The 16,961-nt window shown below is 54.6% G+C and overlaps 1 protein-coding gene across 4 annotated transcripts in view; it reads right to left on the bottom strand.

Annotated features, from left to right (window-relative positions):
- LOC115638607 (megakaryocyte-associated tyrosine-protein kinase-like) overlaps positions 1-16,961 on the bottom strand; it is a 45,144-nt gene that overhangs the window by 18,815 nt on the left and 9,368 nt on the right. For 2 of the 4 annotated variants that reach the window (XM_030540416.1, XM_030540419.1), the window contains exons 3-4: positions 3,332-3,410; positions 2,307-2,420 (exon numbers count right to left, since the gene is read on the bottom strand). In XM_030540416.1, coding sequence (XP_030396276.1) covers positions 2,307-2,420; positions 3,332-3,410 — 193 coding nt within the window. Of the gene's footprint in view, positions 1-1,591; positions 1,708-2,306; positions 2,421-3,331; positions 3,417-16,961 lie in introns of those variants that run through there. The other 2 variants (XM_030540418.1, XM_030540417.1) reach the window with 2 other exon arrangements.

Here is a 16,961-nt window from a genome sequence, read left to right on the forward strand (position 1 = left end):
TCCTCGTTCTGTCATCTGGTACCACTGAGAACAGTCTAGATGCATCCTCATTCTTCTCTTCTGCAGACTACACAATCCCAGTTCCCTCAGCCTCTCCTCAGAAGTCATGTGCTCCAGCCCCCTAATCATTTTTGTTGCCCTCCACTGGACTCTTTCCAGTTTGTCCACATTCTTCTTGTAGTGTGGGGCCCCAAACTGGACACAGTACTCCAGATGAGGCCTCACCAATGTCGAATAGAGGGGAACTATTACGTCCCTTGATCTGCTGGCAATGCCCCTACTTATACAGCCCAAAATACTGTTGGCCCTCTTGGCAACAAGGACACACTGTTGACTCATATCCAGCTTCTCGTCCACTGTAACCCCTAGGTCCTTTTCTGCAGAACTACTTCCTAGCCGCCAAGGCTGGCTCTAGCCATTTTTGCCACCCCAAGCACGGTGGCACGCCATGAGGGGTGCTCTGCCGCTTGCCGGTCCCGCGGCTCCGGTGGACCTCCCGCAGGCGTGCCTGCGGATGCTCCACTGGAGCCGCAGGACCAGCGGACCCTCCGCAGGGACGCCTGGGGGAGGTTCACCGGAGCCACCTGCTGCTCTCCTGGCAACCGGCAGAGTGCCCCCCGCGGCATGCCGCCCCAAGCACGCGCTTGGCGTGCTGGGGCCTGGAGCCAGCCCTGCTAGCCACTCAGACCCTAGTCTGTAAGAGTGAATGGGATTCTTCTGTCCTAAGTGCAGGACTCTGCACTTGTCCTTGTTGAACCTCATCAGGTTTCTTTTGGCCCAATCCTCTAATTTGTCTAGGTCACTCTGTAGCCTATCCCTACCCTCCGGCGTATCTCCCACTCCTCCTGAGGGCACCTGAGAGGAAACACACTACATGCACTAGGGAATCAGGCCCAGCTCCACACATAAGCAGTACGGCGGAGACCGCCCCCCACCCCTCCAGAGCTCCCTCCCATCCCGGGGAGTGTGGGGAAGGGGCGGAGGATGAGCTGCTCCTGCACTACATCCAGCCAACCGCCCACCTACCCACCCCCTCTGAGTGCCACCGTAGAGACCAATAGCCCCAGGAGAAGGTCACTACCCAGCTGGCCCCTCTCCCAGCCAGAGCAGGGCTGACCCCCTGGTCACTCCAGTCTGGTGGCGGGGGGCACTCCAGGGGAGGCCCACGTAGCCAGACATCCAGCCTGTGGCTAGGGCCAATCCTTGATGCTTTGGGAGAAGGGCAAAAAGCACCCACAATGCACCTGGCCAACCCCACGCAGCTGACTATAGAGTGGGGAATATCCCCTTCCTGACCCCTACAGTGACCAGCACGTGGCCTGAAGCCTGAGATTTGAGTTACTCCTACATCAGCCAGTAGAGCTGTAAAATGACCCTGTCTTCCCCCCTTACTAGATGTGTCCTGAGCCATGGCGAGGCCCGCGGCCTAGGCATGGTGTTAACTCCCAGGTGCTCTGGGTGGCTGTGGGTGCCAGCACCAGTAGAACCCGCTGACCCCAGCCAAAAGTGGGAAGGAAATCGGTCTCCTTCATAACGCAAGCGCACCCTATGCCTCAGTGCTGGGGCTGCCAGGGGGCTCGGCTGTACTCACGGCATCAGGCTGAGCTTGGGGTCGACGCGGATGGCTTCACGCTCCCGCACCGAGCTGGCCGAGAGCAGCCCCTCCTCGCCGGTGTCGTTGTGTTTTGCTTGGTACCAGCCTTTCTGCTGCAGGGGAATGTGGTGGGATCTTGATGCCACTGGCACTTTGGGGGGAGGGGTCTTACTCCCCAGGGGAAAGGGCATGTGGAGACAATTCCACTAGTCCACCCCCAGCAATCCTCACCCCCCGACTCCCTCCACTGGCAGGTTCTCATTGCTGCTGTGACGAGGGTGGGGGAGTTGGGAAGGGAGTGATGTGGGGGAGGGGCGAGCTTGGGGGGGGCGAGGATGGACGGTGGGGTGGTGCCAGGTGGGATCCTGCCGTCCTAGGCTAAATCAGAGTCTGACCCTGCCGGCTCTATACCCATGCTTCATGGAGCAGTGTTACAGCAGCTCCTTGGGGCCCGTGCGGCTGGGCCAGGCACTGCACACACACGGCTAAGGAAAGGGGGTCCCTGCCCCACAGAGCCCCCTAGAGGGAGGCGGGGGGCTTTTGCCCCATTGCCAGGAGAACGTGGGCAAGCAGCCGCTGCTCTTTCTGCAGGTCCCCTTAACGGTGGTTTGCCCTTGGGAACAGCTCCTCCCCCAGTGCTCGTGCAACAGGCTGGAGCCAGCCGGCCTGGCCCTCTGGGCTCGTGTCCCATGCCCTGCGCTGCCCAGCTCACCTCGCAGACCTCGACGATGGTGACGATGTCGCCCTTGCGGAAGGCGAGCTCGCGGGCTTTGGGCTTGGTGTGGTCGTGCTTGGTGATGCACTGCGTCCCCGGCAACCAGCATTTCTGTGGCAACAAGGGGTGGCATGAGGGCAGCTGGCAACAAGCCCTGCTCCCCTGGCAGCTAGACACGAGACTGCCGCCCCTCCAGGTGGGTGTAAGGGGCACGCTCTAGGGACTGGCTGAACCCCCTGCAGGACTGCAAGGGCGAGACGGGCACTTCCACGCTGTGACTTTGGGGCACTCCCCACCCGAGCTGCAAGGGGTATGGGGTGCCCCACAGCTGATCAAAGGGCCGAGCGGGTATGACACAATGCCAGGTATTGCCAGGCAAACAGGTGCCAACTAGGCAATGGTAGAGGGGCGTGCAGGCGCTGTAGGTTAGCTAGGAAGGCAAGCAGTGTCATGCCAGATGGGATCATCTCCCCCAGTGCCAGCTGCTGCAGGAGAAGGGGCGCGTAGCGCCATTAAGGGACAACAGGACAATTATCTGCCCATGATGGAAGGCTCTTCCTTGCTGGCCCCAGGCAGATAGCGGCTGGTTTATGCCTTGGAGCTCGAGGGAATGGGTCAGACCCTGGCACCGGGGGTTCCATAAAGGAGGAGTGGAGGGGCTAGGCCACTCATGCATTTGGAGATGGTCCCAGGGCACAGCCCAGCCAAAGGGCGGTGAGTGGGTGAAGGAGAGGAGGGGAGACCTGCAAGTGCGTGGGGGGAGGGAGATAGCGGGATTTCACCTTGGGATGTCACATTCAGTGACCCCTTCTTGACCAGTGGTGCCTGCACAATCTGCCCCCCGTGTGGCTGTGTTCCCCAGGCTGTGGTGCCCACATGCTGCCCATGTGCATGGCCTCGTGCACACTACAGGCACCCGGGTCTGAAAATCCAGCCCTCCAGGAAAGTGAAAGTCAGCCACGCTCCTGGGATTTTGTGCTGCCAGGGGCCCTGCGAGGGCTGGAGCAGCCTGCACCACTTACTGTTGACATGCTGCCTGGCTCATCAGCGCATCCACAGCAGCTCTGGGGAATCCTGTCTCTGAGAAAATGCAGCAATCACCTGGGAGGAGACAGAGACGGCCATTGGTCTCTGGGCTGCAGAGAAGGAAGGACTGCAGGGGCCAACCCTGTCTCCACTCTGTTGGAGTTTTCTTGTTCAAAGAGAAACTGTCAAGCAAACATTAGGACAGCTGTTTCGCTCCACCCCAGAAGCAGCTGCCTTTAGTCTGGGGTGAACTGATTCCCACTACGTGTTGTGCAGTTGTGAAGAGCTTTGAGATTCTTCGAGGTGTAGACATGGGGGATTACATGTCACTGTTATTATCAGAAAGGCATTTTCCCCTCTCAGCACCACAACTGCCCATGAATGTCAGTGTGAATGGGTGTGTTCACACCTGGCGGGTCTGAGCTGAAGGTGTTTATGGTGATAACCATGAGCCAGTGTCTGACCAACACCAGGTGACCTGGGTAAGGTGTAGCATGATGCTGATCTTTGTGACTAATGATCACACAGCCTAACATGAGCCTGGTGAACTGTCCAGCTACCATCACACAAGGTCCTTTCACACCAAGACAGCTCCTTCCCGCAGACAGCCTCCAAACACATACCAATCATCCCTTCATTACCCCCAGCCCCTCTTGCACCTCCCCAAGACGGCAGCATCCCGGCTTTGCAGATGGAAACAATAGAAAGGTGGGATTCTCAGGCGCTCGGCTCTGGCCCATATCTGCTCCCACTGAGGGCACTGGGCGGCTTCTCCCTGAGGCCAGAGGGGAGCACTTGGGAGAAGCCCCCGCGCCCCACCCCCGAGGTGTCTTGCCCAAGGCCACCCAGCAAGTCAGTGGCAGAACCAAGACTAGGACCCAGAAGTCCTGACCCCCTGGTCCCTCTGCTGTCCCCACTAGATCACATGCTTTCCTAGAGCCAGGACTCCCCTGCCCTGCTCTAACCACTAGGTCCTAGAGTTTAAAGGCAGAAGGGACCCCCAGGCCATCCAGCCTGACTTCCTGGAGCTCAAAGCCCCCCTCCCCCCCAATCCAGCCCCCGCACACTTATCCAACAACCGAAATGAGACCAAGGTATTACAGCCCACAGGAAACTAGAACGGCCTGTGCCACAGACACAGCAAGGAGGGGCCGAGGGGCCCCAGTGCCCGAGGCCCTGCAATGGCAGGGAAATGAGTAAGTGAGAGAGACCCAGAGAACCTGGCAAGTGACCCGCACCCCCACGCTGCAGAGGCAGGCGAACCGCCCTCCCCCCCAGGTCACTGCCAGCCTGACCTGGGGCAAAATCCCTTCCTGACCCACACTGGGTGATGGGTTAGTCCCTGGGCATGGGAGCAAGGGCCAACCAGCCAAGCACCTAGCTAGAGAGAACATCCAGTCCCACCTCAGAGCCCTGCCCCTCCCCATCCAGTGACCCAGCCCAGCCCTGCCCCTCCCCATCCAGTGACCTGGCACAGCCCTGCCCCTCCCCCTTCCAGTGCCACCTCAGAGCCCTGCCTCTCCCCATCCAGTGACCCAGCCCAGCCCTGCCCCTCCCCATCCAGTCACCTGGCCCAGCCCTGCCCCTCCCCATCCAGTGACCCAGCCCAGCCCTGCCCCTCTCAATCCAGTGACCTGGCACAGCCCTGCCCCTCCCCATCCAGTGACCCAGCCCAGCCCTGCCCCTCTCAATCCAGTGACCTGGCACAGCCCTGCCCCTCCCCCTTCCAGTGCCACCTCAGAGCCCTGCCTCTCCCCATCCAGTGACCCAGCCCAGCCCTGCCCCTCCCCATCCAGTCACCTGGCCCAGCCCTGCCCCTCCCCATCCAGTGACCCAGCCCAGCCCTGCCTCTCCCCATCCAGTCACCTGGCCCAGCCCTGCCCCTCCCCATCCAGTGACCTGGCACAGCCCTGCCCCTCCCCCTTCCAGTGCCACCTCAGAGCCCTGCCTCTCCCCATCCAGTGCCACCTCAGAGCCCTGTCCCTCCCCCTTCCAGTGCCACCTCAGAGCTCTGCCCCTCCCCATCCAGTGACCTGGCACAGCCCTGCCCCTCCCCCTTCCAGTGCCACCTCAGAGCCCTGCCTCTCCCCATCCAGTCCCACCTCAGAGCTCTGCCCCTCCCCATCCAGTGACCCAGCCCAGCCCTGCCCCTCCCCATCCAGTGACCTGGCACAGCCCTGCCCCTCCCCCTTCCAGTGCCACCTCAGAGCCCTGCCTCTCCCCATCCAGTCCCACCTCAGAGCTCTGCCCCTCCCCATCCAGTGACCCAGCCCAGCCCTGCCCCTCCCCATCCAGTGACCTGGCACAGCCCTGCCCCTCCCCCTTCCAGTGCCACCTCAGAGCCCTGCCCCTCCCCATCCAGTGACCCAGCCCAGCCCTGCCCCTCTCAGTCCAGTGACCTGGACAGCCCTGCCCCTCCCCCTTCCAGTGCCACCTCAGAGCCCTGCCTCTCCCCATCCAGTGCCACCTCAGAGCCCTGCCCCTCCCCATCCAGTGACCCAGCCCAGCCCTGCCCCTCTCAATCCAGTGACCTGGCACAGCCCTGCCCCTCCCCCTTCCAGTGCCACCTCAGAGCCCTGCCTCTCCCCATCCAGTGACCCAGCCCAGCCCTGCCCCTCTCAGTCCAGTGACCTGGAACAGCCCTGCTCCTCCCCCTTCCAGTGCCACCTCAGAGCCCTGCCTCTCCCCATCCAGTGACCCAGCCCAGCCCTGCCCCTCTCAGTCCAGTGACCTGGAACAGCCCTGCTCCTCCCCCTTCCAGTGCCACCTCAGAGCCCTGCCTCTCCCCATCCAGTGCCACCTCAGAGCCCTGCCCCTCCCCATCCAGTGACCCAGCCCAGCCCTGCCCCTCTCAATCCAGTGACCTGGCACAGCCCTGCCCCTCCCCCTTCCAGTGCCACCTCAGAGCCCTGCCTCTCCCCATCCAGTGACCCAGCCCAGCCCTGCCCCTCCCCATCCAGTGACCTGGCACAGCCCTGCCCCTCCCCCTTCCAGTGCCACCTCAGAGCCCTGCCTCTCCCCATCCAGTCCCACCTCAGAGCCCTGCCCCTCCCCATCCAGTGACCCAGCCCAGCCCTGCCCCTCCCCATCCAGTGACCTGGCACAGCCCTGCCCCTCCCCCTTCCAGTGCCACCTCAGAGCCCTGCCTCTCCCCATCCAGTGCCACCTCAGAGCTCTGTCCCTCCCCCTTCCAGTGCCACCTCAGAGCTCTGCCCCTCCCAATCCAGTGACCTGGCCCAGCCCTGCCCCTCCCCATTCAGCACCACCTCAGAGCCCTGCCCCTCCCCCTTCCAGTGCCACCTCAGAGCCCTGCCCCTCCCCCTTCCAGTGCCACTTCAGAGCCCTGCCCCTCCCCATCCAGTGACCTGGCACAGCCCTGCTCCTCCCCATCCAGTGCCACCTCAGAGCCCTGCCCCTCCCCATCCAGTGACCCGGCCCAGCCCTGGCCATCTCCATCCGGTGACCCAGCCCATCCCTGGCCATCCCTGAGGCTTCAGAGGAAGGAGACAAAGAAAACCCACCAACAGTCCAGCCCTGTATGTGGGTGTATGTGGGGGTCACATGAACGTTTAGGATCTTAGGAAGAAAAACAGAAGTGGCCCCAGAGCTGCTGGGCCCTGCCCCCAGCTGAACTCTCGCACTCTTTCCCTTTTCCCGTTTCTGGGCGGGTCAGTTCTGTGCATGGGAGGAGGGTGTGGAGCCCCTTGCACATCTCTCACATGTCCCCTTCCCAGCCCAGCCCATGCCAATGAACTTTTCCCTAGAAACCCACCTCCCAGAACGAGCAGTTGATTTTTTTTTCTTTCAAGAAACCTTTTCCTTCTGTAACTGGCTGCAGCCAGGCACTCAGGGCTTCATTGCAAGCTGTCAGCTGTGCAGTCACAGAGGGACCTGTGGGTATGTCTACAGACCAACTAGACACCTGCAGCTGGACCTGCCAGACAACTCAGGCTTGCAGGGTTTGGGCTGAGGGGCTGTTTCACTGCTTTGGGCTCGGCCTGGAGCCCGGGCTCTAGGACCCCGAGAGGTGGGAGGCCCCAGAGCGGAAAATGTGGTTTCACAAGCAACTTTCTGCTTCACACCCCTGAAGCTGCAAATTACACCTTCTCTGGTTGCCTCACTCCAGAGCCAGGGGCATGAGCACTTAGGCTGCCTGGCTGCCAACAAGTGAAGTCTAAAGAGAGCAGATCTGAACCCACGGAATGCTGCAAAGCTGGCAACCCAGCTCCCAAGGTGATGGCCATAGAATCAGGGGCATCGGTACAGATTGCTTGTCAAGAATCTGTGTGATTGAAGCCAGACAGATACAAACTCCCCCACTGGGAATGCATCTGAGAACCAGCAAGGGGATTATGGTAGACTCTGCCATCTGCTTTAGGGGGATGAGTAAGTATTGTCCCCATTTTGCAGATGGGAAAACTGAGGCACAGTTGGGGACTTGTCTAATGTAGCAGGCGCTGTCACTGGCTGAGCTGGGACAGATCTCAGGAGAAGCCGTGCTCAGACTGCTGACCACTCCGACTGGGCCCTGTCTTCTCCTTACAGAAGGGCCCAACACGCTCACCTCATTCTGCACCGGCAGTGTCCTGTGGCCGGGCAGGAACAGAGATGGGAAAAGAACCCGGGACTCCTGACTCCCAGTTCCAGGATGTCATAAGAACAGCAATGGTAGGCCAGACCAATGGGCCAGCTAACCCCATACCTTGGCTCTGACAGCAGCCAGTGTCAGGTGCTTCTGGGGGAATGAACAGAACAGGCAATTTCAAGTGATCCGTCCCATCATCCGGTCCCAGCTTCTGGCAGTCAGAGGCTATGGACACCCAGAGCATGGGATTGCGGTCCTGACCAGCTTGGCTAATAGCCATTGATGGACTTATCTCCAGAAACTTTCTAATTCTTTTTTAAACTGAGTTACACCTTTGGCCTTCACAACATCCCCTGGTGATGAGTTCTCCAGGTTGACTGTGTGTTGAGTAAAACAGAACTTCCCTAGGTCTGTTTTTAACCTGCTGCCTGTACATTTCACTGGGGGACCCCTGGTTCTTGTGGGATGGGCAGGGGTAAATGACACTGTCACACTCTCCAGTTAGCAGGAGAGAGAGTGCCACAGTGCACTGGGCTGTGGCCACTGGCCTTTCACCACTGTCAGCCACAGTTAAATCCTGCCTTAGAGAGTACAGCAGTGCCATGAGTCCAGTGCTCGAGTCTCATATTTCCTACACAGCAGCTTTCCCTTTTTAAAAGGCAAGTAGGCCTTGTGACTAGGGTACTAAGTAGGATTCAAGAGCTGTGGGGTCAAATTCTGGCTCTGCCACAGATTCCCTTTTTGACCTTGGGAAAGTCACTTACCCCCTGATTTCTCATCTATGCAATGGAGATAATTGTCTATTTAGACTGTAACTTCAGGGGGGCAGGAACTGTCTCTTAATAAGCAAATACGTGACGTCTAACAATGCCACATTGATCTTGGCTGGGGCACCTGGACGCTGCAGAAATGTAAAGAATACATCCAGGTACTAATTTGGCAGTTGAGTCTCTATTGAACAGTTTCCCTCGGTCCCTTTCTAAAGCTCTCCCAGTCATTTCAATGCAGCTAAACACTATGGACCAATTTCTAGCTCGTCATCTGGTGGCAGCACAAGCAGGCACCACTGGGAGCAATTGGCAGTGCCAGCAGGGAAGGCTGGAACATCACCTGGTCTGCTGCTGTGTGGAGTTACCGTAATGACCAAGAGAGCAGCAGAGAAAGGCAATAATTGCCCTAATTTAACCCCGGCAGGCCAGATGAGGCTGATTAAAGGAAATAGTGTGGGGCCAACCAGAGCAGCCTTAAAACAGAGAAAAACAGCTGGGGAGGTCAAGTGGAGGCAGAGCTTAAACACTGGAAGCTTCAGGCAGGTGGACTTGAGTGCTGGGGACCTAAACTGGGGTTTGCTGGTCTTGTTCTTGTGCTTTGGTGGATGGCCTCTCCCGGTTCTGAGGATGCGGGGTAACACTGGAGCCTCTCTCACAAGAGAGAGAAAAGCCCCTTGGATTTGTGCTTGGATGCAAGCCGGACTCCTGGCTGACTGGGCCAGTGAGGAGCCCTGCGTCTGAGAGTGGGCAGGCAGAACAGTCACAAGCTGCTGTAACCAACTGCCCTTGCTGAGCCCATGTCATAGGCAGCTGGTTGCACCATTTGCCTGAACACTCACACCCCACCCAGACACCGGTTTTGGCAGGTCATTTCTTTTTAAATGGGATCATCCAGGCTCAACGTGTAGCTGCAAGATGAGCTAAGATCCTGCTGCTCAAAGAAGAGGAAACCGCCACTGGGCAAGAGACATTACCCCGTCACAGAACTACACTACAGAGAAAAGGAGTCAGGACTTGATAACAGCTGTTTCTCTGAACCAGGGCAGAGTGGGGAAGTCAGCGTGGGTGGTGCTGACACCCTCCTTCTCCTTCGTCTAAGGTCAGCCTGGCCCCACAGGCTGCTCCTCTCAGCCTGGGAAATCTAGAAGTGACCATTATTATCACTTGACCTCCTGTATAACACAGACCAGAGAATGGCCCCTGGTGCATCCAGTATCCAGCCCTTATCTTGTAGTTGAGCTAGAGTGTATCTTTTAGAAAAACACAGCCAGTTGTGATTTTAAGACTCCATCACATACCCTGGCAAGTTGTTCCAATGGTAAATCAGCCTCACTGTTAAAAGTTTGCACCTTATTTCAAACCTGAATTTGTCTAGCTTCATCTTCCAGCCACTGGTTCTGTCTACAGAAATATCCTGTTTGTAAACCCAAAGTAACTCCCTTGACTTTCATGGAGTTATTTAAGATTTATTCTACCATAAACAGGACTGGATTAAGGCACTAGGCCAGCACCTATGGCTCCAGTTCCTGGAGTCATGTGATTACATCAGAATGTCAGCTTTAAACAAGTAAGTTTTGAGCCCTCAGAGCAGTGAAGAAAAGATTTAAAAGATTTACACTCAGGCCATGATGCAGTGATGGCTGCTGAGAGCCTGAGACCATCAGTCCGAGAGGGAAGAACTGTCTCATGCATTTCAATGGGCTGTTAACTCCAACACTCACGGCTCTGGAGAGCACTGCCAACCCCACCCTGGCAGTGGTCCATCTGCAGCAGCAGGACAGGACTGCAATGGGCCCAGCCCCCCACCAAAGCAGAGAAATATCCAGAATCATGAAATTTAAAAAAATAATACATTGGAAGTTCTTGCCCTTCACCTTCTGGTTTCTGAGCCTTTCACTCACACTCGCTTCATGTTTTCAAGCTTTTCTCCACAGTCATAAGAGCTAGGAACTTACTTTTTTTGAAAAAAGAAAGCCAAGATTCCCATATATTCACAACTCCAGGATCCGGGTCTTTAAGAATAACACTAAATATTGTGAGACTTGAGTTAGTCATGGGTGCTGGGAACACAGGGGTTGTGCCCTGATTATCTCTGTCTGCCCCGTAAAGAAGGGCTGAAAGCTTTTTAGAGTTAGAAATTCAGAGCCCTTTTTTTTCTAGAAGACTTGATGGATGACTGGAGAACTGACAGACTCCAAAGAAGCAAAATGTCCTGATGGACTGAGGGGGGAAGTGATTTTTGTTCGCAGGTGTTGTTTCTGTTGGCGCTGATCAAACCCGAATGCGTCAGGTTCAGTGCTCCCACCTCTGTTCTAATGATGGACTGAGAATGTGCTCCATTTCCTCTTGGAGCTCTCCAAAGAGACCTCCAGCACATACAGGGGAGACAGTTCTTATATTGCTATACTAAAAGCAAGTCCTTAAAGGGCATATCCTCCCCCCCGCCGCCCCGCCGCCCTTCAGATCTGCTCTATAAAGAAGCAAAAAAGGCAGGGTGGGGAACACCGTCCTAGTTTCTTCTCCCCTTTGCAGGTCACCTATAAAACGTCCCTGGGTGTGTACAAACCCAACGCAGCACTGCACATCTGGAAGGGGGTGCAGCAGCTGCGGCAGCAATTATGCGCAGGACACAGCAATGAGGTCCTGATTTCCCTACACTGTCACCAACCCTTTTTCATTTCCAGGAGGCCAGGCTCTGGGTCTCCTGCAGTGACCCTCCCCACATCTGAGCTGCAGGGGGGTAGGAGATAAAAATAGCAGCATTTCATCAGCTGAGCAAGCCGGAGGTCTTTTTTAGTTTGTTTAAAGAAATGTTCCTGCAGATGAGGTGGTAGCAGCCCATCCTCTTCCTCTTTTGGGGGGTGAGTCATAGTCATTTCTGGGCATCGCAAGTGGCAGAACAGAGTGGGTTTTCTTTGTAATCTCAAAGATCAGAATCTTTATTGCACCAGATCCTACTAACAGTTCCTTGTTGCCTGCTATAAAATGAAAAGCAACAGGAAGAGATGACTGCAGATCTTTCAAGGCTAAAAATAAGCACCAGGTGGCGATTTGTTCATTTCAGAGGCAACATTTGACCTAGAAACAGTGTGGGTGTCTTTGCTGCTACCATCTGTTCCTTAGTAATTTTAGTCCATTTAAGTTCCTGTGAAAAGCATCAGTTGGGTGGATGTGGAGAGGGAATCCCCATTCCTCCCCAAAGTCGGGATAGCATGAACGACAGAAGGCCAGCTTCTCCCTGCTCCACCAGTCTACCTGAGCCCTGGCAGAGGGACCAGCCACAGTGGGAAAGCAGCACCTTGTTTTCAAACACGTTAGCTAATAAGATCTAAGACACGTGGGTCACACTCAGGCAAGGAGAAAAGAGAAACTTTAACCCATGTTGGCTCCTGGGTGCTAAAGTGCTAGTGAAGACTAGGCAGCTGTAACTGAAACACGTTAGCTGGTAAATCTCAGAGGGGAGCCCAGGTTGTATCTTGATCAGCTCACACAGCCTGAAACCATCATCTGCCTTGTTTTCACTGATGTTGTAACGTGTTAAAATACACCATTTCCCCGAGTCCAGAGCAGGCCGGTCACTGACCAGCAGCCGCAGTGCCAACCAAGCAGGGTTTAATTTGTAAGGAAAGAGGTGCCAGGTGTCAAGCAATTTTTTGATATTCATAACTGACGTGGCAGCCCAAAGGTGCCGGCCTCTGAACTGCCAGACCCAGAGGTGCCGGGACTATGAACTGCCCGGCCCAGAGGTGCCAGGGCCGTGAACTGCCAGGCCCAGAGGTGCCAGGGCTCTGAACTGCCAGGCCCAGAGGTGCCAGGGCTCAGCCTTGGCACAAATTAACCACTGCAGCTCTGACAGTGTGAGTCGACACTCAGCCAAGTCCCGTTTTACATCCACTTCAGCATGGGTGAATGAGCCCCAGGAACAGAAGGCCATGGAGCAGAGACAGAAAGTTCTCCCTTGGTCCTTCTGCTGAGGCTGCTAACAGCCGTCCCATGGGCAGGGGAGGATTTGCGGATGTGGCCCCTGGGAACGGCCTGAGATAGACCCAAACTCTTTTCACCTCAGCCACTGAGCCAGCCGGTGGCTACTAATAGCTTCTGGCTAGTGCACAGCTGGGGCAGTGAGAGGGAGAGGGGAAAAGCTCGGTAACCTGCAATTCTCAGTGGCATCAACCATCCCTCCTTCCCTCCAGCAGCATCTGCCTTAAGGAGAACTGCGGCCTGGCGGGCTGATGGGAATGAGAAGAAACGGACGGTTCCTAGGTATGTAGCAGAGCTTCACTTTGAGACAGCGTCTCTAATATCTTCATGGACAACTGTGCTTGCCAAATGCCCCAGCTTCCCTGGAGCCCACATGGCTCTCTGGCCTAGGGGCCTCGCACTGCTCAGTCAGAAGACAGCAGGGCCTGCCAAGCTGGTAACACCCGTCACCACTACTGCAAAGAGGAACGGGCAGATGAGGTAACAGACAGTGGCTGTTTCCAAAGCACCCCAGGACCCAAGCAAAGACAGGTCAGCAGAGACCAATCCACCCAGTGCAGGGAGGCAAAGGTGAACTAAACACAGCCACGTGCACCCACAGCAGAGCTTACTGACTCCATGGGTGCTCAGCACCCACCAGCCACCCCTGATCAGCTGTTTGGTGGGCAGGAGGTCCTGGGGGGAGGGGGGGAGCGGGGGTAGGAGGAGGCAGTGTCGGGCCTCAGGTGTGGGGGCAGAGCAGGGGGAGAAGAGGTGGGGTGAGGGTAGAGCCCTGGGGGAAGGGACAGAGTGGGGGGCAGGCCTCAGAGCGCAGCAGGGGTGAAGCACCCACACGGACACAAGAAAGTTGGAGTCTGTGACATATGCCACTTCAGGGCTGCTGCCCAATCACTCCCCCTGTGCTGCCTGGCTTCCCTAGGGGTTTTCCCATCCACAGCATGCCCCCATCCCAAACCATCTGCTCCCTGGGAGGGAAGGATGGTTGTGTGATTAAAGCACAGGGTGGGACCCAGGAGATCTGGGTTCAATGCCTGGTTCTGCTACAGACACTCTGGGTGACTTGGGCATGTCACTTATGCCCAGATCCTCACAGGCACTTAGGTACCTAATTCCAATTGATTTCAATCACAGTTAGGTGCCTAAATACTTCTGAGGATCTGTCCCTGTATCTCTGTGCCTCCCCCAGGTGCTAGGACACGCTCAGATCCTAGATGGGATGTGGAAGAACTGAGGTAGATACAAATTGAACAGTAATAAGTCACCAGGCCCAGGTGGTATCACCCAAGAGATCTAAAGGAACTCACGTATGAAACTGCAGAACTACTAACTGTGGTGTGTAACCTATCACTTACATCAGCTTCTGTATTAGATGACTGGAGGATAGCTAACGTGGAGCCAATTTTTTAAAAAGGCTCGAGAGGCGATCCTGGCAATTACAGGCTGGTAAGCCTGACTTCAGTACCAGGCAAATTGATTGAAACTGTAGTAAAGAACAGAATTACCAGACACATAGATGAATTCAACATGTTGGGGAAGAATCAATATGGGTTTTGCAAAGGGAAATCATGCCTCACCAATCTATTAGCATTCCTGAGGGGGTCAATAAACATGTGGACAAGGGTGATCCAGTGAATATCATGTACTTGGTTTTCAGAAAGCCTTTGACAAGGCCCCTCACCAAATGCTCTTAAGCAAAGTAAGCTATATTGGGATAACAGGGAAGGTCCTCTGATAGATTGGTAACTGGTTCAAAGATTGGAAACAAAGGGTAGGAATAAAGGAATAAAGTTTGGTTTATACAGATAGACTCATAGACTTTAGGGTCAGAAGGGACCAATATGATCATCTAGTCTGACCTCCTGCACAAAGCAGGCCACAGAACCCTACCCATCCACTTCTATAACAAACCCCTAACCGATGTCCGAGTTACTGAAGTCTTCAAATTGTGGTTTGAAGACCTCAAGCTGCAGAGAATCCACCAGCAAGTGACCCATGCCCCACGCTGCAGAGGAAGGCGAATAACCTCCAGGGCCTCTGCCAATCTGCCCCGGAGGAAAAGTCCTTCCCGACCCCAAATATGGCGATCAGCTAAACCCTGAGCATGTGGGCAAGACTCACCAGCCAGCACTCAAGAAAGAATTCTCTGCAGTAACTCAGATCTCATCCCATCCAACATCCCATCACAGACCACTGGGCATACTTATCTGCTGATAATCAAAGATCAATTGCCAAAATTAAGCTATCCCATCATACCATCCCCTCCATAAACTTATCAAGCTTAGTCTTAAAGCCAGATATGTATTTTGCCCCCACTACTCCCCTTGGGAGACTGTTCCAGAACTTCACTCCTCTAATGGTTAGAAACTTCGTCTAATTTCAAGTCTAAACTTCCTAGTGTCCAGTTTATACCCATTTGTTCTTGTGTCTACATTGGTACTAAGCTTAAATAATTCCTCTCCCTCCCTAATATTAATCCCTCTGATATATTTATAAAGAGCAAGCATATCCCCCCTCAGCCTTCTTTTGACTAGGCTAAACAAGCCAAGCTCTTTGAGTCTCCTTTCATAAGACAGGTTTTCCATTCCTCGGATCATCCTAGTAGCCCGTCTCTGAACCTGTTCCAGTTTGAATTCATCCTTCTTAAACATGGGAGACCAGATAGATAGTTGGGTCCCCCAAAGCGCTGTACTGGGCCCAGTGCTGTTCAACATATTAATAAATGATCTGGAAAAAGCAGTAAACAGTGAGAGGGCAAAGTCTGCAGATGATACAAAATTACTCAAGATAGTTAAGTCCAAAACTGACTGTGAAGAGCTACAAAGGGATCTCACCAAACCAGGTGAATGGACAACAAAATGGCAGATGAAATTCTGTATTGATAAATGCAAAGTGATGTACATTGGAAAACATGACAGGGTCTAAGTTAGCTGTTATCACTCAAGAAAGATCTTGGAGTCATCATGGATAGTTCTCATGAAAACATCTGCTCAATGTGCAGCAGCAGTCAAAAAGATAACAACGTTGGCAATCATTAGAAAAGGAATAGATAAGACAGAAAATATCATAATGCCTCTATATAAATCCATTGTTACGTCCACATCTTGAACAGTGTGTGCAGTTCTGGTTGCCCCATCTCAAAAATAAATATATTAGAATTGGAAAAGTACAGACGAGGGCAACAAAAATGATTGGGGGGATGGAACAGCTTCCGTATGAGGAGAAATTAATAAGACTGAGACTGGTCATCCTGGAAAAGAAACGACTAAAAGGGGATATGATTGAGGTCTATAAAATCATGTCTGGTGTGGAGAAAGTAGATAAGGACATGTTATTTATCTCTTCTCATAACACAAGAACTAGGGATCACCCAATGAAATTAATAGGCAGCCGGTTTAAAGCAAACAAAAGGAAGTATTTCTTCACACAACGCACAGTCAATCTGTGGAACTCATTGTCAGAGGATGTTGTGGAGGCCAAAAGTATAGCTGGGTTCAAAAAAGATAAATTCCTGGAGGATAGGTCCATCAAGGGCTATTAGCCAAGGTGGTCAGAGATGCAATTCCATGTCCCTGAACGTCTGACTGCCAGAAGCTGGGCCTGGATGGCTGCAGTTGGATCACCTGTTAATGACCCCGTTCGGTTCATTTCCTCTGAAGCACCTGGCACCAACCACTGGCAGAAGACAGGATACTGGGCTAGATGGACCATTGATCTGACTCAATATGGCAGTTCTTATGGTCTTCTGATGTTCTTAAATTCACAGGCCTTCAGGAACGAGGAAGTCAATTGTTTTTTTCATTAACCCTCCCCACTAAAATCAAATCAAACCAGAGTCAGGGTCAAGGAAAGGAGCTGGTTACCATAGTCACAAGCAGAGGTGAAAGTAAACTGGTATGGTCCTGTACGGCATACCGGTAAGAAAGTGGCTGCCAGTACACAGCCGATCATACCAGCAGGGCCACTGATGGGGATGGGGGCAAAAGAGGCAGCCTCCCCCTGGCCCTTTAAATCACTGTCAGAGCACCAGACGGCGCAGGCCAGGCAGCCCTGAAGGGCTGGCTGGGGAAGACTGGCCCCAGCCCTGCCCCTTCCACTTGAGGCCCCACCCCTTCCAGGGGCCCAGAGATGCCCCCCACCTTGCCCAGGATCCCTGCTGCCCTGTGTACCAGTAAGTCCTTTAAGTTACTTTCACCCCTGGTCACGAGTGATGAATGAAGATGTGGCAGGAACCAAGCCTACACAAACCACCCATGAGGCTCACCACATCTATCGAAACAGTCTGCCTGATGG

The sequence above is a fragment of the Gopherus evgoodei genome, chromosome 22, assembly GCF_007399415.2.
Source record: "Gopherus evgoodei ecotype Sinaloan lineage chromosome 22, rGopEvg1_v1.p, whole genome shotgun sequence".
Classification (NCBI taxonomy): domain Eukaryota; kingdom Metazoa; phylum Chordata; order Testudines; family Testudinidae; genus Gopherus; species Gopherus evgoodei.